Source organism: Miscanthus floridulus, chromosome 5 (genome assembly GCF_019320115.1).
Source record: "Miscanthus floridulus cultivar M001 chromosome 5, ASM1932011v1, whole genome shotgun sequence".
In the NCBI taxonomy this organism is placed as follows: domain Eukaryota; kingdom Viridiplantae; phylum Streptophyta; class Magnoliopsida; order Poales; family Poaceae; genus Miscanthus; species Miscanthus floridulus.
Window position 1 is genome coordinate 123693214 of NC_089584.1, and position 22700 is coordinate 123715913.

General features: G+C 43.2%; 4 protein-coding genes across 4 annotated transcripts; 1 reads left to right on the forward strand and 3 right to left on the reverse strand.

Moving 5' to 3' along the window:
* Positions 1-1844: 1844 nt before the first annotated feature.
* On the reverse strand, positions 1845-5761 carry LOC136450642 (uncharacterized). The gene is given in 11 exon segments (XM_066451191.1): positions 1845-2254; positions 2256-2485; positions 2488-2922; positions 3113-3412; positions 4194-4344; positions 4507-4562; positions 4692-4798; positions 4901-4975; positions 5067-5158; positions 5245-5481; positions 5588-5761. Coding segments are annotated over 10 exon segments (1782 nt in total). The 5' UTR covers positions 5416-5481; positions 5588-5761; the 3' UTR covers positions 1845-2089.
* Positions 5640-11062, reverse strand: LOC136450641 (putative disease resistance protein RGA3). Its single transcript, XM_066451190.1, has 2 exons — positions 6819-11062; positions 5640-5777 (listed from the first exon to the last, which is right to left on the reverse strand). Exon 1 carries the CDS (start codon positions 10158-10160, stop codon positions 6822-6824), a length of 3339 nt encoding a protein of 1112 aa, XP_066307287.1. The 5' UTR covers positions 10161-11062; the 3' UTR covers positions 5640-5777; positions 6819-6821.
* Positions 11063-11111: 49 nt separating this feature from the next.
* Positions 11112-15443, forward strand: LOC136450643 (dihydropyrimidinase). Its single transcript, XM_066451192.1, is given in 16 exon segments — positions 11112-11221; positions 11342-11389; positions 11502-11974; positions 11976-12018; positions 12124-12282; positions 12550-12604; positions 12696-12965; positions 13165-13376; positions 13534-13654; positions 13836-13923; positions 13996-14074; positions 14287-14374; positions 14470-14510; positions 14612-14664; positions 14784-14940; positions 15033-15443. Coding segments are annotated over 14 exon segments (1611 nt in total). The 5' UTR covers positions 11112-11221; positions 11342-11389; positions 11502-11921; the 3' UTR covers positions 15225-15443.
* A 50-nt stretch (positions 15444-15493) lies between these two features.
* LOC136450644 (transcription factor TGAL1-like) lies at positions 15494-21777 on the reverse strand. The gene is given in 12 exon segments (XM_066451193.1): positions 15494-16123; positions 16482-16730; positions 17026-17297; positions 17609-17660; positions 17752-17820; positions 17822-17830; positions 18177-18236; positions 18323-18397; positions 18928-19134; positions 19255-19328; positions 19811-19914; positions 21367-21777. Coding segments are annotated over 12 exon segments (1407 nt in total). The 5' UTR covers positions 21456-21777; the 3' UTR covers positions 15494-15976.
* Positions 21778-22700: the final 923 nt, after the last annotated feature.

A 22700-nucleotide genomic window follows, 5' to 3' on the forward strand; every position in this document is an offset into this window, starting at 1 on the left:
AGTTGCAGCATCAGGCATGCATTAGCATTGTTTGTGAGCTCTTGCACTTTGTACTTTCTTTACTGACATGACTATCTATCAACTATGATGTACCCACACTCTTCATGTCTCATACTCTCATTAAGAATGAATAACAACAGTTGGTGAATCAGTGATACGTGCAACCAACCAGAAAGCACAATACAGGATACATAAATAGCTGGGCCTCTAGAGTCTAGACTCATACAGCAAAAGCCTCAAGCAGTCACGTAAAAAGATATGGGGCGAAAAAGAGAAGTGAAACGCCGGTCTGCACTTTGGTTAGCAAAATCAAGTAGGAATGGGATGCAACGGAAATAAGGGCACAAGTTGAGGCGGTTCAATGGGCTCGATCATCTGACTGCTCTGCACTTTCTGTTTTTGTCTCTTGGGTGAGAGGGGGTGTCGCGATGAGAGGAATAAAACTGGCTTTGTACATTCGTTAGCGAGATCCAGTAGGAGTCAGATGGAATGGGAACTAGAGCGTCTCCTTCCAAGTTTTTTTTTGGTGTAACCTCGGGGGATTAAGGCATGATTTTTTTTTCGAAAGCGTGCATTAGCACGTGCTTCATTAAGTGAAAGTGGTACGTTTTACAAGCTCCAAGGATAGTCAAGACGAGGAGCCGTTCACATCTTGGAGGAACACATAACACAAATTACCAACCAATGGTGGGGAAGTAAGGTTGTACTAACTAAATAACTAATGGCGCGACAAGGTGGAGGTGGAACACAGTATTAAGCAGCCATAACTGTGAGCAACGCCAGGCGTTCGTAGCCCGCACCGATCCAGGCGTTCGCCTCGTCCAGGATGCAGCAGAGCATGCATGATTCAAAACTCATTAGAAAGAGTAGCACATTCTGCAGCAGCAGGCATGCATTAGCATTGCTTGTAAACTCTTGTACTTTGTACTTCTTTACTGATATGACTATCTATGAACTATGATGTACCCACACTCTTCATGTCTTGTTAAGACTTAATAACAACAGTTGTTGGTGAATCAGTGATAGGTGCAACCAACCAGAAAGCGCAATACAGACCTCCGTCCACAAAAGAATGCAATTCTCGTTTTTCGAGAAGTCAAACCACGTGAACTTTGACTAAATTTACATAAAAAAAACTAGTAACATTCATGGTACAAAACAAGTATCATTAGATTAGTTATAGAATATATTTTCAAAATAAATTTATTTGAAGACATAAATACTAATATTATTTACTATAAATTTGATTAAATTTGGGTTAGCTTGATCGGCAAGGATCCCATAATTACATTCTTTTGTGGACGGAAGGAGTACATAAAAGCCGGGCCTAAGTCTAGACTCGTATAGCAAAAACATCAAGCAGCCAGGTATACGGGGTTTGCTCAAAAAAAAAAAGGGGGGGGGGGGGGGGGGGGGGGTAAAAAGATATGGGAAGAAAAAGAGAAGTGAAACGCCGCTCTGCACTTTGGTTAGCAAAATCAAGTAGGAATCGGATGCAACGGAAATAAATCAAGTAGGAATCGGATGCAACGGAAATAAGGGCACAAGTCGAGGCGGTTGAATGGGCTCGAATCTCGATCATATGACCGGCCTCGCTCGGGCTTAGCTGGAGGTTTCCTGTTTTGTAGAAGTGGTCGTTTTCGTGTCCTAATAAAATCTTACAGTGGGGCTCCCCTGCTGCTTTTCCTGGTTAAAATTGAGTCATTCGACTACAGCTTGTGGTTGCTTAGGACCAAAGTGCAAGTACTGCAAGAACATTTTATGCCCAAACATGGAGGAAACGTAAATGGATCATTGAAAACAGCATACTTGAGTCGTGCATTTCTAAAGTTAACAATCTCCACTCCAGGCAACGACTATGGAGATCCATTGTTAGTAATATATGAATTAGCTGATTAACTATTTCCTAAACTTCTATGACAAGTTTAGAAGAAACAAAAGGCAAGCTCAACTGTGTACTGCTCTTACTAGGCCAAACCGAAGAAGTAACAAATGGAAATGAGAATCAGGACAAATAATGAAGAAACTCGGTAAGACCCCCACGGACCCACCAAAAAAGGGCACTGTTTGCTCACAACCATCGAGGATACTACAACAAAATTTTCATCTTCGATTTTATCATGAGCAGCTCCTCTTCGGCTACCATTTTCCAAACACCACCAACCAACAATCTACCCTTCAAAGGACAGGTCAATCCTGTCACATCTGAAATTTCATATTCTGGTGATGACCTTGGTATTTCCAGAATGCTTTCATTCCTCCAACTCCTCGGTCTGAGGCTCAAACCTTTCAGAATGATTAACCTCCTCAAAAGTTTCATGTTCTAATGTGGAAACTTGTTCATGACTGATGACATCAAAGGCAGGAAGAACAGCACATGAACTAAATGAGCATGGTACTGTTCCTATTGGGCAGGGAGTCCATGACTTTGCTACGGACCATCTGTCATGTTTCTCTGGTGTGATCGTGAATGATCCTTCAGTGTGCCATTCTTCTGCCTCTTCAACTGCACTTTGAATAATTCTAGTGTCTCTGTTGCGTTTTCAACTGATTCCTGTTGGTTGCGTATGGTTCTTGATTCCGGGAGGGAAGAAGATTTAGCCAACCTTCCCAGACATAACACAGGAAGTTTCCTCAATTTCTCCTTCATATTATTATCATTGACCATTTCAATCAACAACAGTGCTGCATCTATGAGACATCTTTCACCTATAGTGGATAGATTCAATAACTTCTGCAAAAGTTTTGCAAGGCAAAAACGAGGGATTGCATTCTTGTCTGAAGAAAGTACTCCTATCTCGTGAATAAGTCCAATGTAGCCTGAATCCTTAAGCTCTTTAATGTTTGTGACAAGCCATAGAACCAAAAAACATAACCTTTTCACTTTGGATGGCCCAACTGTCGGCCAAGAATAATATTCACCTACAATATTACAACCAATAGGGTCAGAATCAGGGCTGCACATATAGCACTTTACATGACACATCAACTCTAGACACCAGAACAAAATTTGACAGCTCTATCATTGCAGGGTTGTGAAGCAAATCATGGAATAAATTATAGGAAATACCAGAATAATGTCTGCAGAAAGGGTCTGTATGATGCTCTATACCTTTATCTGTGAGTTCTTCCTTGGCGTCGATCATTTCAATTACTGACTTTAGCACACTAAGCAGCAGTCTCGGTTCCTTCTCTGAAAGTTTCAGTATGATAGTTTTCATATCACTGTTTGATAATTGAATGTCAGATGAGTGGTTAACACCCCAACTATCAGTTTCTTGCATGTCAATGCTTTCAGAGTCCGCAGCATCCAGTTCCATAAGATCCAATAAAACAGAGACCACCTCAGAGGGACAAGCATAGTAGAGCCGTCTGGCATACTTCATGGCTTTCGATATCAATTTCTCAGAACCTGTAATTTAGAAGTTATCTGTCAATATTGGAACTTTATTCATCTTCTCTAATAAACTAATAATCACACATTCACAATATAAATATTCAGAAAGTAGATGAGTTGATTGTAGCAAATAAATGAGGATGTTCAGTTACAAATGTGCACCTATATATGTGGAAAAAAGCAGTTCAGACTAATGGAAAAGAGAAGAAATATCAAAATTTTCATGTGGTGGTGCATCTTTTGCAGCTTCTAGAGCCTAATCCTAGAGTAATCTTGGCATCAAGAGAGAAAAAAATACAATTCATTAATCTTCCTTGCAAACTGCAATGTATTGATCAAATGATGCCATACTAATCTGGAAAGTCAAATGGGCACTGTATACCAATGGGTTCAAGATTTATAGTTGTACGATTCCAAAAAAAAAAAGATTTATAGTTGTACTGTAAAGTCTAATAGTTAGTACTTACTTATAATCATATAAAGGGGATTGCATTTGCCCTTACTCTGAAGTTACACTTTTTTATCAAAAATGTAGATACGAGCTTTCTAATTAGTCGAATCTAACAGCAAAAAATGAGTACTGTCAAGAGAGAACTATTATACTGGACTGTAGTAACGCAACTCTAACCACCCAAACAGCAAGTCAGCCAGAAAATTCTCAATGCCAAGCAGGAGTTGGTCAGATTGCTCTTAACCAAGAAAAGCCATCTTGCCATTAACTATACAGAATCTTAGTGCAGCTCCAAGCAGATAAGACCTATATCTGCCTGCAGCCTCAAACTCTGCCGATACTCACGTTTCCTTTTGGACCCTGATTTTGATTCTTTTGAATTATTCTCCTTCAGAAAGCCAGCAATTTCATGCAGCCTCAACCTCAGTTCCACTTGAGCATCAGGAATTGAATTAGTCTGGCGATCCCAGTAAATACACTTCAACCAATCAAATGCCTGAAAGTAAACTTATCTTAATACAAAACATCATGGCTAGGAATAAAGAAAGAAATTTACAAGCCCAAACTCTTGAAATTATATGAGAACCACCAAACAAAACAGCAAACTGAATCAAATATATGACAAGATGTCTCAGAGATGATAGCAAACTCATTTTACCTTAATGCTTGCCAAGCGTAACAGTCGCAGGGAGGGAAGACTGCGATGGGAGCTCTCTGCATGAAGCACAAATAATCAGTACATAAACTTGTAGCTATAATATGAAAGCCAGATCAAACAAATAATCTAATACACTAGGGATTAATTCACCATGTTGAAGGACACAGCAAACAAAATCTTCTAACCATGACGAATGTCGACCAGAACTCGTGGTATTCCAACAGCCTCAGCTAGTTCAGATATTGAAAGGCCAGTTTTTTTATATGGATTCTCCACGAAACCATTTACAAGCCTGATAGTGGAAAAATAAAAGGTAGGTAATAAGTATGTGTTGTACTTTAACTGTGGAAAAGAGTATGAAATCATGCATCACAATTGCAGAGAGTTTCGTCACCTCATGATTGCCATGCTGTACAGCATCGCGAGCATCTCCTCTGACTCCAGCGCATCATCCCCAGCCATTCCGTTCCTGGGGGAAAGAACAAACAGCTTTAGGCATATATAGCACCATCCAAACTCCGCAGCTAGGAACAGGTTCAAACTCTGTACAAACATCGTACCGGAAGAAGGGATCCCGCAGCCGTATCTCGACGACGGCGGCGGTGACGTCCACGGGGATCGGGAGGGAGCCCCTGCTCCGCCACGCCGCAATCTGAATCAATCAACAAACACTAAGAAATTCACACCCTTCTGCTGAAACATTGAGGCCTTCTCGGGCTCCGGAGAAGAGGGTGTTACCCTGCGAAGAGCGGCGGCGGGGAAGGGGGAGAAGAGGCCGTCGCGCACGAAGCGCCACTCTGTCCAGCTCGACCACGGCACCAGCTTCCGGCCGGTGGAGAGGCCTCCGCCGCCGCCATAGAAGTCGCTCGCTTCGAGCGCCGGCGCCGGTGCCGCCTCCGCCGCCGCCATGTTAGCCTAGCCAAGCCCCAAGTGGGAGTCCGAAGTCCGAACCCTACTAAACCCGTCACCGTGCAACTGGCCGGTGGGTCCGCACAGTTTTGGTCAGGGGTCTGATTCGACTCACTGCCGTGTCCCTGTGCGTGGGTAACGGCCTAACGGGTAGAGTGTCTTTCCAACTTACCAGAGTCCATTGCTGAGTTGAGGACCACGGCGCACCGCCGCGCCGGCACATCACATCCCCTCCTGCCGGTACCGGCATGACCTCGCTGGAGCCCGGAGCGGAGGCGCACAGGGGGCGGCGTCTGCAACGCCGGAGGTATTCTGGGCGCCGCCGGCGTCCACCTTCCGCTGCCCGCATTGCCCGTTCCGCCCTGTCCAGTATCAACTAGTAAGTACCTAAATCAAATTCCCTGCTCCATTTGTGATGAGATTGATGTTAATTTTACTTCATTGGCGACCATTGCTGTAAAATTTGGGGGCTGAGCCTGAATTTCTAGATTGGGCTTTAGTGATTCCATGCTTAATTGCTTATGGAGAGATGGGATCTAGTTTGCTTTGGCTAGACCTCTTTTATCAAAGGAGATCGAAACAAAAGATATAGCTCCCAGGCAGATTACATTTTAAACCGCAAAAATGTTGTAAGCCTTAGGTAGAAGATAGTGGTCATTTTCCTAGGTAAGTGTTCTTTACATTGTATTACCTCTGCCTCTGTTCTGAAATATAAGGGATTTTGAGTCTGTCCTAGGTCAAACTATCCCCAGTTTGATCAAGTTTGTAGGAAAAAAACAATTAGATTTACAATATCAAAGAAACATCATTAGATAATTATGAAATATATTTTCATAATTTACCTTTTTAATGTGGTAGGTGCTAATGCTCTTCTCAATAAACTTGGTCAAACTTAGGATAGTTGGACTTGGAACAAACTCAGAATCCCTTATATTTGAGGATGGAGGTAGTAGCTCTTAGCATTAACACAAGCATTTGTATAGATTACAGATTCTGTATGCTATTGTATCCTTTTAGTGAGTATATTAAAACTTTAAAAGTCTGCAAAGAGCTTGATATTTTATTACTAGCAACTGTTCTGCTAACTGCACCTTAGGTCTCCAGACTCCAAAATCTTATCAACTTGGCACTTCTTGTAGGTGCAACATGTACATATATGGTTATAAGCCACTTAGTAGAAGCTAAGTACCATCACGCCATGGGGTGATTTGCATATGCCAAAGCAACAACAAATTTGAAGTTTTTCCTATACATATTTTATGGTCTAGTTTCATTCATCGCTCCTAGTTTAGTTAACTGGTCTATTAAAGTTGAGATATACATTCCTCTGCCTCCGAATTATTATTATTTTTTTTATAAAAAAAGAGATATGCTATCAATATGAGTATGAGTGGAAGTGCTACCTTTTATAGCTGTTCAGGTACAATAACATCTCCATCAATCTCAATGTCTCTGATATGAGCTATCTTGCCTCGATCCAGCCCACCTTCTTGGCACCGTTGCTTGATTAGGGGGCATTGTTTGATGTAGAGTTCCTTGAGTCCCATGGGAAGGCCTTCTTCGGGCAAGCTTTCAATCTCAGGACAGTTGCCAATGAGTAGTGTTTCAAGTGAGGAAACTTCATACAGGCTCGGAGGCAGACATTGGAGGTCATCACAGCTTGATATTTCCAAGAACTGAAGTGTATGAGGTAAGCTCTCCACTGGGAAGTTACTGATATCAGGGCAGTCAGCAATTTCAAAATGCCTGAGATGAGGAAGGAATCTTAGGCCATTTAGAAGTACACATGCTAATTGAGAGCATGAGTTTAGACGGATGTCTTCAATTGAAGTGGGAAGCAAGCCTCCGTCAAGTGCTGTCCAAGGCACCAGACAAGGGCACTTGTAAATATGCAGGCTCTGTAGTGATATCAGAGGACGGAAACACTCCTTCGGCAGTGAAACAAGTTGTTCACAGTGAGCTATTGTTAGACTCTTGAGAGCTTTTGGTCCGCGTGCAAGCAAACCTACACGCAGAGATTTTAGATTTGGGCAGTCATTTATGTATAGAGACGTTAGAGAAGATGGACTGGCTCCATTTTGTAGCTCCGGCAGTGACTTCAGCCCAGATTCATATATCCTAAGCGATGTCAACGTTGATGGAAGAGGGGGTAACTTCTTCAGTTTTGGACACCTGATAAGACCAAGTTCAGTTAATTGAGGAAACAACTGTACAGAATCATAAAAAATCCACTCTCTCAAGTTTGGCATATCTTCCAATAGGAGTTCTTCTAAAGCTGGAAAACATTTTGGTTGGCCAAATCCTGCAAACTCAAGTCCAATTTGTGTGACCTCAGTTGCTCCCGCTATATCGAGATATTTTAGGAAGGGAAGCTGACCTAGAGGTGGAAGTGCCTTGCTTTTGCAGTTACACATGTGAATAGATTGCAGATTGGGAAGAGATGAATAAGCCAGCCAGCTAGGGAATCTCACCACTGGGAACCCTTTAATCATTAACTCCTTGAGATCAGGATGTGGTTGAAGGCCTTCTAGGATCTCTTCTTGCTGTTCTGGAGAAATTACTGTGCAGTCCTCATCCCATATAAGGTGCAAAGTTCGAAGATGTTCTTTGGTCCTCAAGTTTGCTGCAAGTGCCTCTTGTCTGTCAACTACATTGTTGAGGCCACGAATTGAAAGCTGTCCATGAAGCTGGTCCATGTTCCTCAACTCTGTGATCTTGTATCCTAGGTGCTTCCGGACAACAAATTCCTCTAGTTCCTGGAGGCAGATCAAACTTCCAATTCCAGGTATCCTGGACAATAGCCTTGTGCTTGCCTCTAAGTGGCGCATGTTAGTGAGCTTAGTCATGCCTTGTGGTACTTCTCTTAGTGAATTGCAGTCACTCAAATTCAGTGTTTGCAAATTGTAGAGCATTATAATAGATGCTGGTAATGTTTTGATTTCAGTGCTAGTGAGGTCTAGGAAGCGAAGCTGTTTCAGATTTCCTATAGATTCTGGTAGCTCTTTAAGACCTCTTCCATGCAAATCAAGAACCCTAAGAAATTGAAGTTTCATAAAGACACTATCAGGCATTTGAGACAGTTTAGACTTGTGTCCATGCATAATGATTAGTGTCCTTAACTTCCTATAGTCATATAGTGGACCAGACTGCATGCACTTGTCATCCCTCCATGGAAATAAAAGATGACGGATCTTGGTAGCACTATCACGTCTTCTTTCATGCTCACATTGGTCACAGTCTTCCATGAAGATAGATTTAGCAAGGTCATGCATTGCATCATGCATGCAATAGTTATCCTTGTAAGGCTGGAAGAATGATCTGCTTAGTAGCTCAGTAAAGTATGCATTGCCTGTATCCTCCGGTCTCCTCCTGCTAAATGGCCTGATAAAACCAAGTGCTAGCCAAATCTTAATCAACTTCTCTCTCCTGAATATATAATCTTTGGGATACACAGAACAGAATGCAAAGCATTGCTTGAGATGTGGTGGCAAGTGGTTGTAGCTTAGCCGTAGAGCTGGCAGTATGTTATTCGTCCCTGCTGGTAGTTCCCATATATCATTTCTTAGTATGCCTTTCCACTCTTCTTCATCTGTTTTGCAAAAGAGGAGGCTCCCTAATGCCTTTGATGAAAGAGGTAATCCTTTCAGTTTCTTTACAATATCTCTGCCTATCACCTCCAGTTGTGGATATGTGCTGCAGTCACCATCCCTAAATGCATGGTTCTTGAATACAGACCAGCTATCATCATCTGATAGTTGTTGTAGCTTGTAGGGCTCTACCCCTCCCATCATTCTGCCAACATTCTCATTTCGTGATGTTACCACTATCTTGCTTCCAAAACCTCCTGAAAGTAAAGCTGCTCTATAGCTGAGCCATTTATCTCGGTCTTCATTCCAGACATCATCCAAGACAAGCAAGTACCTCTTGCCTCTTAGCACTCTGGAGAGTGTTTCCTGAAGCATATTCATGTTGGTGCTTGCAAAGGATTGGTCATAGGCAGCAGCCTCAAGAGTTTCTTGTGTTATCTTCTTCTCGTCGAAACTTTCAGACACATAAACCCAAATCTTCAATTGAAAGTGTTCATTCACTCTGTCATCATGGTACACCATCTGCGTAAGAGTGGTCTTACCAAGCCCTCCCATGCCAATAACAGGTATGACACAAACATTGCAGGAATTATGTCCACTATCAGAGAGCAAAAGCCTTACCATTTCCTCTCTATCTGCCTCCCTGCCAAATACAGCTGAACTATCTACAAGGGAACTTGAATGGGGTCGCTCTGAGGTCTCACGCCTACTCATTCCACCTAACATCTGTAGCCCAATAGTGTCCCGTTCTTTTGCAATCTTATCTAACCTCTCCAATATGCTGCTAATCTTTTGATTTATTCTGTACTGATATAGATTCCTACGCAAGAAGGAGGTGGGAGAACTGACACTTGCCTTTGTATGAAGCGTCATCTGTCTCTGCTTCAGACCCATAATTTTGGTGGAATAACTGTCCAGCAGATCATCAGTGTCGTATGCGATATCCTTGAGCTTTGCCAGCCATCCCCTCACGGACGCATCTGCCAACTGCTTTGCCTCAGCATCATCAAGGAAAGCCTGCAATTGGGACAGAGTGCAAGAGAGGTTCTCTAGCTTGCCATGGATGCCTCTGCAAGATTTGAAGTGATCATGAACTACTTCAAAGATTTTCTCAAAGAGGGTTTGCATAAAGGCTCCTAAAATAGCTTCGGCAGCCATGGGAGTATGCTTCGGTGCTTCCTCCTCTTCTGGCCTTAATCTTGGTCTGTTTCAGTTGTTTGGCAGTAAGGGCTAAAATAAGTGGGAAAAGGCTGAAAGGTGTTCAGACTCCTAGAGGACCAAAGCGTGTGTTGACATGTTGACCTGAAGGTGGCCGTTTGCACATACTCCAAGCATCACTAATAATTAGTGGAGAGCACTCCTCCAAGTGAAAGAAAAGATATGCCCTATAACTATAGCAATCTGTTCCTTGAAGTGGCGCGCTGTCAACGTCTGCTCCTTGCACATATATGTTTTTTTTTTTGCATCAGCAGTTCTGTAGCCCAGTGCACAGAGGTCTCTTGGAGCTGTTCAGGAAGCTTCGCTTATTTTGCTGTTTAATTTAAAGCCAGGAAGAACTGGGGCAGCATGGAAGAACCGGCGACTTTTTAATGCCAGGAAGCTTCGCTTATTTGACTGTCACAAGAACTACCATCAACTGGGCTAACTCATGTATGGGCCATGAGCCATTGGGCCGAGCAACTACAAGAGCTTTCAAGAGTACAGCAGCTACACTGATTCCTATCTATCTCTAGAACTTGCAGCTATACTACTTTGTACCCTCCCTGCTGCTGCTTCCTTCCCCAGCTCTGTCTCACTCAGTTGTATCGGACCGCATTGGTTTAGTTGTTGTCCGTGCTTGCTGATGGTATTAGTGTGATCGGTTGCTAATATTGACCTGCTGAAGGGAGACAGCTAAGCAGCTCATCTTGTCAGAGCACAGCGACCGCTGGTGGATGGTTTACCTAACCATTCATCATATGTCGACTCACTGTGAGTCTGTGACAGTGCCTGCTACTCATCGACGTTCCTGTCGAAGTGTCTCTGAACAAAAGAAGAGTTGAATACGTGGGCAGTTCTATGACCTCAGAGAGCGAAATTCGACGAGACCTCAGAGAGCGAAATCCGACGAGGGTTCTTCATCTTTGGCAAGCAGTAGTGAAGACGCTGAGAAGGTCAACACTGAGAAGCTAAGCGGATTCGCAGCATACCAAGATTACTGTTGAGGCAGCGACGGACGGGTATATCATTTCAAACTTTCATCAGTGACCTGGTGACTGATATTTTAGCAGCCGTCCTCGTAGTTTTCAGTTTTACAGTGCTGTTTCTTTTCATTTTGCTGAAATCTTCGTGTCTTTCAGTCTTTGTAATGTTTGAACTGCTGAAGTACGACGATCCTGATGAGCTGGGTATGTGTCTTTGTTTGTTTTCTTCGTTGATGATGCTGACCAATGATTTGAAACTGATTTAGGTAACACGTGTTGGTTTTCGTGCCTTGTGTGCTTACTGTGAATTGGCCAGTCGATGGATACTCCCTTTCCCTGCGAAGTGTTCTACGACGGGTGGACTCTCTTGGCTGCTGATCGGCTAATGTCAAAGGCACGTGCAGCAGCAGTTGCCCCTGGGTCTGGGTTGACGCACATGACCGGAGCCTGACTTTGGTGTGGCGTGAGCACGATGGACTGTGAACATGATGCGTTGCGCCGATCGGATTCGCCGTTCTTATGAGAGCTGTAGTCAAAAGCCTGGAATGGATGAAATTATCCGATCAGATTGGCTGAGGCGGAGGGAGCCCTTTGCGCCGTCACAAATCCCTACCAATCGCTGATCTGCTTGTGTCGATTGTTAAATAGCTCGTCGCGTGTGATACGCAAGCGGGCTGCGACGGCGACTCTCTCATCTGCTCTGCTTCTCCACTCCGCTCCGCCGGCAGCGCAGGCCATGGCGACACCGGCGCCGGCGCCCTCCCTCCGCCTCCTCCTCCTGCTGCTATCCGCTGCTAGCCGTCGCCGGCGCGTTGTCTCACCCAGCGCACGAGGTGGGTGTGCTTTGACTCTGTTCTGTGATTCTGTCGTCGCATGCTTTGTCTGCTCTGGCTGGTCGCCTCGTCTTACGTGGCTAGATTCGGCTGCGCGCGTGGCAGTTCTGCGCGGTCGGGGGTGACGCCGCCGGCTGCGGCGGCGGAGGGGACGGCACGAGGATCCTGATCAAGGGCGGGACGGTGGTGAACGCGCACCGCGCGGAGGAGGCCGACGTCTACATCGAGGACGGCATCGTCGTCGCCGTCCGCCCAAACATCCCGGTGAGTTGCTTGATCGCTTATTACGCTTACGCGAGATTGATTGGTTCCGAATATGTGGATCCCAGTGCGTGTTCGACTTGGTTCACTCGTGTCGCTCGCTCAGTCGCTCTGTTGCCACGAGGCGCCACTCTGCTTCGCCACCTATACCCATGTGCTTGGTGCGCTTGGGATTCTTGGCACTTGATTTTGTTAAATTATTATCGATGAATTTGTTAGCTTGGGATCTCTACCAGGTACCGTAATTTTTGTGTCTTGATGTCTTTCTAGGTTGGTGCTGATAATGTCCGAGTAATCGACGCAACAGGGAAATATGTCATGCCAGGTGAATTCTTACTGTCTTCTCGTGGTGAATAGTTATGCAATCTGCTGTTACTTGTTGCACAGTTTTATCAGCCTTCCGGTGAATGTTGCAGGTGGAATTGACCCTCACACGCACCTGGAGATGGAGTTCATGGGCACCGTGACCATAGATGACTTCTTCAGCGGCCATGCTGCGGCGTTGGCTGGTGGGACGACGATGCATATTGACTTTGTCATTCCTGTGAACGGCAACTTGACTGCAGGCTTGGAGTCCTACAAGCACAAGGCAGCAAAAGCTGCCATGGATTATGGCTTTCACATGGCCATTACAAAGTGGAATGATGAGGTTGCAAGGGAAATGGAAGTGATGGTTAAGGAACATGGTCAGTGTATATACGCTTTGGTTTTTCTGTTCTGTTACTTATTTTCTTAAGAAATTAAATCAAACTTCGTTACATAAAGCAACTCCTATGCATTGACATTAGAATCAGTTTTTTTAAAAGGACAACATCATTACAATTTTATGACATGGTTTTTAGATTTTGAAGTAGATCCTATTAAATATCAATTTCGAAATTGCAGGAATAAATTCTTTCAAGTTTTTCATGGCATATAAAGGCTCCTTGATGGTCACCGATGACCTCCTCCTGCAAGGCCTACAGAAATGCAAGTCGCTTGGTGCCCTTGCTATGGTTCATGCAGAGAATGGGGATGCTGTTGCCGAGGGACAACAGCGGATGATTGACCTTGGGATAACTGGTCCAGAAGGGCATGCTCTCTCAAGACCTCCAATTGTAATCCCAAATTCAACCTTCTCTTCTTCTGTTATGCTCCTTGATATGTTCAGGTTTTCAATAATAATAATAGTTACGGCCCTCAGGAACTTTTGTCATTAATTCTCACATTAAGCTATTCAAAAGTGAAATAATTTTGTTTTCTTATTCACTGCAGTTAGAAGGAGAAGCAACTGCACGGGCAATCCGTTTAGCAAAGTTCATCAATACGCCACTGTACGTTGTTCATGTGATGAGCATCGACGCGATGGATGAGATTGCCAAGGCTAAAAGAGAAGGTCAGCCACCTGGCATCTTTTCTTCCAGAATTTAGTTGGATTCTACTTTGGACCCGGAACTACTCTTAAATGAGACTACTGTTGAATGATTCTTTAGATAGATCATTTACTGAATACTCGCTTGACATAAATTTAGCAATATTCAGTAACTGGACTAGGTTATATTGTAAAAACTTTGCAGGGCAGAGAGTCATTGGTGAACCTGTGGTTTCTGGACTAGTGCTTGATGATTCTTGGCTTTGGGATCCTGACTTCACAATTGCTTCAAAGTAAATGGGAAACAACTCGGTAGTAATGTTTTTCGGATTATATATTATTTTTATCTCATACGATGCTTCTAGGTATGTGATGAGTCCTCCAATCCGGGAAGCAGGGCATGGTAAAGCACTCCAAGCTGCTCTTTCGTCGGGAATTTTACAGGTGACACACTTGTGTCATACACTGAACTGTGGAGTCAAACAAATTGCATATTGTCTTTCAGCTTTTCTTCACCAGTGGAAACTGTAGTTATTTCATAGAATAGATGGTATATTAATTGCTGAGAGGCAATGTTTACATTACCTGCTATGGAGAAGGAAACTTATGTTGCATTTTGCATAGTTACATAAACATCTAACTGTACTTTGTTGCAGCTTGTAGGTACTGATCACTGCACATTCAACTCCACACAGAAAGCTTTTGGTTCTGATGATTTTCGGAAGATCCCCAATGGTGTAAATGGTAGGGCCTCTGTACTTAAATGCTAAAGTGATAGTGGGATCTATAATCTGTACAGGAGATCTTGAGACATATCTCTCCTGAATACTTGAACCCAGGTCTTGAGGAACGGATGCATATAATTTGGGACAGCATGGTGGTAAGTTCAGTTTGTGAAACGGTTTGAAAGAAAATAACAGTTAGAATTCTGTAGGTTCTCTATTCAGTTCTTCTACTCTGATATTTATGCACCATACACAGGAGACTGGCAAGATTTCTGTAACCGACTATGTCAGAGTGACAAGCACAGAATGGTATTACACATTAAATCTGCTTGAACCAGGGTTTAGTTTAGCAGTAACCAGATTGTCATGTCAAAATGCATCGTTCAACTAGCAAACAACAATGATACAAATTACTCAACCCTTTTCAGTGCCAAGATCTTCAACATATTCCCTCGGAAAGGAGCAATCCTGGAAGGATCTGACGCAGATATCATAATCCTGAATCCTGAAAGGAGCTTTGTGATGGGTGCTCACACACACCATTCGAGGTCCAACACTAATGTGTACGAGGGCAGGAAAGGAAAGGTTGGTTCTTCTTTGCACACATGAATCAGCAGTATTTAGTGTGGAACTTGCAACTTGTGGGTGCATCATTTACTAATGTTCATTTCGTGTAGGGAATGGTGGAAATCACAATCTCAAGGGGCCGAGTGGTATGGGAGGATGGCATTCTGAACATTGCACCTGGTTCAGGAAGATACGTCATGATGCCACCTTTCGGCTATGTCTTTGATGGGATTGAGAAGTCCGACGCCATCTACAGAGCTTCCCTCCGAGCCCCTGTACAGCGTGGTAAAGCTGGTGCATAGCTATGGACAGCTGTTGATGCCATTGACCTGGCAGTAGCCCCCCATCCGATTCAAGAACGAGTTGCTCCAAGGTGAACACCGTTCGTTCCATGTGTATTGTCTATACAGAACACTTTATTTAACGATCAGGTTCAGGATAGGTTAAGGCCTTAGCTTGCCTATGTACATCAAACACACTTGTGACTAAGAAAATTTATTAGTTCTGGTCAATTTGTGCAACTAGCAATTTGATATTCCAATAAATCATATTATCACATTTATCACTCGCATTGTAATGTTAAATCCTTCATATTCATCATGAGTTATCCCCAATATACATGCTAAAAGAGCATGATTGCTGATTGTTCATGAAGGATGGCCTACGCAGTACTGTGATTTCTTTGGAAGAACATAACTTTGCAAACAGATTCAACTGTTTAGTTTGGATATAATCATGCCGTATCACCCAACAGTGATGTTGCACTTATTTGTTCGTCGATCATATCCTCCAATATCATCCCTTCATAAGATCTTAGATTATTCCGGATGTATTTACAACTCTGTTTTTTTTCTCCAAAATTGTTACAAACTTGTCCAATAACCCATGATGGCCTACAATATGAACTGACTGTTCACTTGAACACATACATGTCATCCCTTCATAAGATCATAGATCGATCCAAATATCTCACTAACACATGAGCAATGTGAAGAAACTAATGGACATACTAGAGACAGTACAAAAAATTATCCTATTTATGAATTAATTGAATTTATTCTCTTGGACGGGCAAGCCAAAGAGAACTCAAAGCACGCAGCCGAGAGAAGTAGTCGCTTATTGCAAGTAGGGCTCGTGCTGATTGTCGGGTAGTTAAGATGCGTTGCATTTGTTGAAGTGTTTGCAGCCGTAGATTATCAGCCTGCAGATGACATTGTTAAAAAATTATGTACTTCCTTGCTACATCTGCTAAAGTTCTTTTGATAAAGATATCTGCTAAAGTAGATCACTTCAAATCAAAATCTGTGCCTCTGATTTTGTATGCCACTATCTATCGACATCTTTTGATAATCGTGAACCTTTGCAATAATTCATTTGTCATTTCAGATTAAGCTTGTATAAGCTGCTCAAAAATTTTATTCTTAAAGATATGGATTTAAGAATATCATGTAGCTGATATAGTCTACAGAAAAGACCTCAAAGAGTAGCCAGCAAATTAAGGAAAATAAAGATAACACAGTGTTATGAAATGAGCAAGTCCATGATTTTGCATGACAAACCTGTCGTAGAAAGTTCTCAAGGGTGCCAAGTTTTCCCATAGCCATCGCCATTTGTCCCATGTAATTTGCAACATTGCCAGAAGGTCCAGCAGGGCCCAGGGATCCAGATGCTAGAGTTTCTGCAAGCGACTGTTGTAATGCTTCCATCCCTTGAGAAAGAGCATCTTCAGCTTGTTGGGAGGACTGTTGCAGGTTGGATATACCAACAAGCTGCTGATCAGTAAGAGGCTCTAGGTGACCTGCCAGTAACTGCAACAGTAATGTTGGTATAAAATCGAAAGAATAGAGGAGAACATGAGCATCTCGTTCAGAAGTTTGTCTCGGAAGGACAGAAGTTTATCATCTTGCGTTTTGTATGAGGTACTTAGATACTACAATAGTACAATTAACAGATTTGCAGTTAGACATGTCAGATTAGAATGAACAAACATTTCAGTTGGAATCAAAACTCCCATAAGGGGACCTAACCAAACAGTTCAGGGGCAAGAGCCAAGAGGTCAAGAAATTTAATTGTGCATTCAAAATAAAACCATTAGATTAGTACCTTAAGAAGCTCAGATGATCGGAAGCCACCTAACCACATGAAACATCTCTCAGCAGGGGTCTTCCACATCCCAGACAGCACATGAAAAACATCTGCTTTAGCTGCCACACCCTTGAGCCTGAAAATTTCGTCATAGTGCGCCATAATGCTATCAACAATACCACGAAGATCATTATCGCCGGCATGTGCATTGACTGCAGCCCTCAACTCATTTACATGTTTGTTGTGCTCCTCCAACCAGCGTGCATACTCCATGTCAAATGCCAAAGCTCCTACAGATCAGATAGCATCAACATAGAAGGGAACTAGCACTATGATGAAATAAAAAAAAACAAATTCCGATGCTTTTAAGGGTAAAACTGCCTGTAAATTTCTAATGTTAAGGAAGTCATAATAATTCTTTAGGAACTCAAGTATGTCTTGCTACCGTACCATAGCTTATTTCATTTGTTAGCTGTGTCCTTATTTTATCCATAACTCATAAGAGCCAAGGAGCACCCAAGAAAAGGGCACAGAAGTCAAGCCCCATAATGAATAGTAAACAGTAGACCTTTTAGAAAGAGACATGTGAGTGTAGTATTACCATTTCCACTTGTTGATTGAGGTTGATCTCCTGATGTCGAAATAAAAATACCCTGACGGAGAAAAATGACACATTGGTCAACACATGTGCAGCATGTTTAATTCCAGAAACAACTTTCAAATTATGAATGTAAATAGAAAGACCTGTTGACGAGCCCGCTGAAGCTCTTGCTCTAACTGAGAAAGTTTCAGTCTGCTACTCTCAAGGTTTTGGAATGTATGCCTGAAGAAAACATAAGGTGAAGGGTGCAAATTAATTCTACCAAAATGATGCAACAAAAGATAAATAGTTGAAGAGGGGGAGGGGGAGGTAAGTATCATAGCCGTAAAAATGCTAATGTGATCTACAACTGCAGGTACAAGAAGCAGTAGCCACACAATTATGTCAGGATGCATAGTCTACTAAGTACTTATAGAGCTCATGTGTAAAATAATATGTAATACTCTGTTCAAATGAAAAGATTTCTCAAAAAAAATGTAGTGGCAAGACTGGTACCACACTAGGTGACGAGAGGATGAAGATAAATTGAATCTGAAAGGAGCGAAAATTCAGTAATGTTCCAAATCACCTTCTTTCGTAAACGGCTTTTCCTGGCAGCTTCACGATTTTGGGCAAGACGCCGAAGTGTCTGTTTTAACAAATATATAAATAATATTTACATTCAGCAGTGGATTAACACGTGATCAATGTATCATAATATAGTGATAAGAGTACCTTCTGATCTAGTTTGTCCCTTGATTTGTCGCTAGAATCAGAAGCTGTGGGGCCAGCAACCAGTCCTTGTTCAAACTGATAGGCACATAATTAGTAAACTGGTATACTTTAGTATATGCTGATCAATGTTACAAAAAGATAAGCATATAAACACTGAAGCATTCTTTCCAACAAGAAATCCATTTAAGTGTGTTGAACGGCAAGCGTAATTCAATTGATCACTTCGTTAAGGATGATGAACATACACCAGGCTTCCAAATATGAAAAGAATCCTGCCAGCAGCTAGACATTGACCAACAGTCATGCAATAGTTCGTCAAAGATTGGGAGCAAATCATACTTGTATATGCAATGGCTTTATCTAATGCGCCATCCATATTATTCGTGCAAGAGAACCTTAATGCCTACAATCCGTTCAGAGTATTTATGCATATGTATGAAACTGAAAAATAAACATGCATGTTTCGAAGTCAAGCATTCTTCTTAAGCACAACAGAAACCTCCAAAACAGCAAAACCTGAGTACGAATATTCTGCAAAAACCAAGCATATCATATTCATCTAATAAAACAGACCAAGGAAGGAGTGAACTGAGAATGGTCACTACCATCTGGTTCCTCTCATCAGTGTCTGGATCTGTAGATGTGTCAGTCATAGGGCTACCAGCCATAGCTGACTCTCCCCAATTCTCGATGTTACCAGTTGGTAATGCCACCAGATTTGATTGTGCTCCTGTTTGCTGTTCTAGCGACTGAGGGTCAATTCTTGTTGCAGCTGTTGCTGCATCTGTAGTATTTATATGAGGAGAAATAGGCTACAAATAGGAAAACAAATCTGTGTCAACTCCTGATATGGATGGAAGTATGGAACATCACTAAATTAACGGGCTTTTGATCAGTGACCAGAATTTTTAGTGTGTGGCCTGCCTGCATACCTTCCCATAACTTCCAAACTGAAGAGGACTGTTGTTAATTGTATGGGTATTTGGCTTCAGATTGAACAAAGCATCTGAATATGAGAAAATAAAGGAGAATCGTTCAAACTATGGGTAATTGAACAGAAAAGCTAGTAGTTCATCTACATCCATAGAACTGATCCACTGCTTGTATGAAAGGGGTTGCAATTGTGTACAGCCACAGTGACAATGCTTGCAAGGTGAGACCTCTGCTGTCTGTGGTGGCAGCTACAGATTATAATCCCAGTTTTACTTACGTTCAAAATATAATCCCAGTTTTACAGCTTACATGTACACATGGTAAACAGAAATTATACCTTTGGTAATTGCTGTGAGCAAGCATACCAATAACTGAATGGCAGAGTACAACTAGCTATCAGATTTAAAAATGGAAGGCCATATGCGTATGGGTAGAATACATATATTCCCGATGCTAGAAAAATACACATTACACATGACTGAACTTCCCATACGAATAGAAAAACATATATAAGAAGTAATTTCTAGCATATTTGATTGAGAACTGAAAACATACTTGCATTAAGGTTAGCAAGATCTTCTATTCGGAATCCAGCTGACTGTGCAAGTGCCCCAAAGTCAGTAACTCGAGAAGGTTGCATGCTGTTCACATCTGTGTGGCTGAAATGGCATTGTTCATCAAAATAAAATATTAATCATAAAAAAACTATATACATTTGTTTTTAGAAAAAAAAGGTTTTGCACAGTAAAAATATTAGATAATCTTCTGCATCTCCTGTGTGAATGCGCAGCAGGTGAAGGCGGCGTCGAAAAGGGCTCCCTGCTACTACACTGTAGCAGCTGCAGGGACAGGCCCCGAACGGCTCACCTGCCGCACTATAGCCACAGCAGGGGCAGGCGCCAAAGTCAGCCCTGCTGTCATATCTAGTAACTGTAGCAGCATGGCAGCTGGACTAGGACTAGATGGATAGAGTTGTATATATAGTTTGGCACTGCAACTCAGTAAAGAGAGTTTAGATTTGCCATCTTCTATACAGGGCTCCGGCCAACGCTGGTGTCTTTGGTTGTGTGTGTATGCTCTGTTCTCCCTTTCTTCTTCTACCTCTAGCCATAGTGTGTGGTCGGACAACGTCTGTCGTGCTCGACCATGGTCGGCAAGACTGGTAAGTGATCGACTCACCTGAGCCGGTGATCTTTGTGGGCTAACCAAAAAAAAAAAACCATACATTTTAACATGACATTCGAATGAGCTACTCATCGGTTTGTACTCCAGTCACGATGGTGCAATGACTGTGGGGGGTGTTAGTCTTCGGCTTCTTCTCCAGTCTGATCTTTGCGATGCTCCCGCTACGACCATGGGAAGGATGTTAGTCTGGATTTATAATCCAGTATTGGCATATGTATCCAGGGAGGCAACCTGCCTGCAAGTCGGTGTACTCTAATATATAGTGTTTGAGATGCTCAGTACAATCTATCCCACGCAGTATACCGAATCTACTAAGCTTTCACTAACCCATATGAGTTGGGTTACGCATGCCCAACCCTAGGCCCCTCTTCCGCTATCATGAAGATATGGCCCTACCACCGTGATGATCTCCAGTACCCTGGTTGGGGACATGCATATGTGGTCCAGTGATCAGTGACAACAAGCCAAGCCTCAGACAGTTGACGAGGGCAAGCTGCCAAACTGTTAGGCCAGTGCAGTGAAGTGAGGCAGCATGGCACATCAATGAAAACCATTGCTCATCTCGGTCCTTGCACAGTTGCACTACTGGAGCATAAGGCCAACAGAAACCTTACTACAGATAACAAAGTTATCATCCAATGATTACAACACATGAAGTGAAGGTCTAGTCTAGTCAGAAAAAAAGCAATCCACTTTTTCTCCTGGAAAGCAGAAGCAATCACCACCGCAATCCATGCGCTGCGCTGCGCAGTACAATGATCAATTAACTAGAAAGTAATCAACAATAACCAGGGATCATATGATGCTCATGCCAGGAACAAGTGAGACAACCACAGGATGCCAGGAGCACGCAGAAACGGGAGGATAGGTGAACGGGGAAGGAAGAAACCATGAACAAATGAAGAAGCGGTGACGCGGGAACATACATGGCGTGCTGAGGTGGCCCAAAGCTCGGCATCGCCCCGCCCGCATCTTCCGCCGACGCCGCCGCAGACCCTCCTCGTCTACTCTCCATCGGCCACCATCAATCACCATGCAACCGCCCGGCGCCGCTGTCGCCTCACCTCGCCGCAGGCCCGCGCACTCAAACAAGCATCGCAAGCCAAGCAGAAGCCGATGATTTCTGCCTCCGAGATAAGAGTATAGCACCAGCAGGGTCCTGTCGAAAAAGTTTGGATTTTTGCACGGCCTGATCAGCGGGGCGATTTGACAGGGGTTGCGTTGTGAGGTGATTGAGGAAGGGAAGAGGTGGTGGGTTGAGAAAGCAACCGGTTGTGTTTGGGCGAAGCGACGAGGAAATGGAGGAGGAGGGTCCGTCCACTCCAGCGGCGGCAGGGCCAGCAGAGGTTGCCAATGCCTCGAACTGCGGCCATTTTATAATGATTTCACGGACTTGTGAGTCCCCACCGCCACCGGAGGAGTGACGTTTGGACCATACCAATCTCTAGGCGGGAGCCATCCATCCCATGCTTCCGCGCACACAGTGGCCAGCGCTGAGGCAGGCTCAGGGGGCCAGGGGCCAGGGCACCTTCATTGTGCGTTCTAATCCGGTGCAAAGAGGAGAGAGGAGAAACAAATGAAGTGTGTTTAGGCCCTCTTTAAAACGCGGGAGTTCTATGTGTTTTTCTTGTAAAAAATAATTAATTCCTGTAAAATTCTTGTATGACTCCTATATTTTTATAGTTGTTGCCGTTATCGTCGGTTGTGCGTAGCCCTGTTCATTTCGCTGAAATTTGGCCGATGCTGATTTGTTATACTGAAATAGTTCAAGTGAACATCGAACTAACAGTATTTCTCTCCCTCATATGTCACTGTACAATCATTATAGAACTGAACTAGCTGCAGTCAGCAGCAGTGACTTATAAACGCAGCTGAACAGACCTGATCAGGAGGAGGGACTAGTCCAGCACTATCTTACACCTTATTTTAGAACATGATGCAAACAACAGAAAGTAATTTTCTTCTCTTTCATCCTCTTACCTCTCCCGTTCTTTACTACTCATCCACTGACTGCCCAGTGCCCACCCACCCACACAGTTTTTCATTTGGTGCGGACCATCTTAGCATGCGCTAGAAATTTACATGTTTGTGACTTTTGTCTTACTAATAAAGTACCTGTGGACATGTTAACCTTTGCACCTTGCTAAGATAAACTATGTAGTGTCCATTTGGTAGTGCTCCTGGACCAGCTCCAGGAGTAGCTTCGGGTCGCAACCAACCAAATAAGACGATCAAAGGTAATCGATTACCTCTGTTCTAC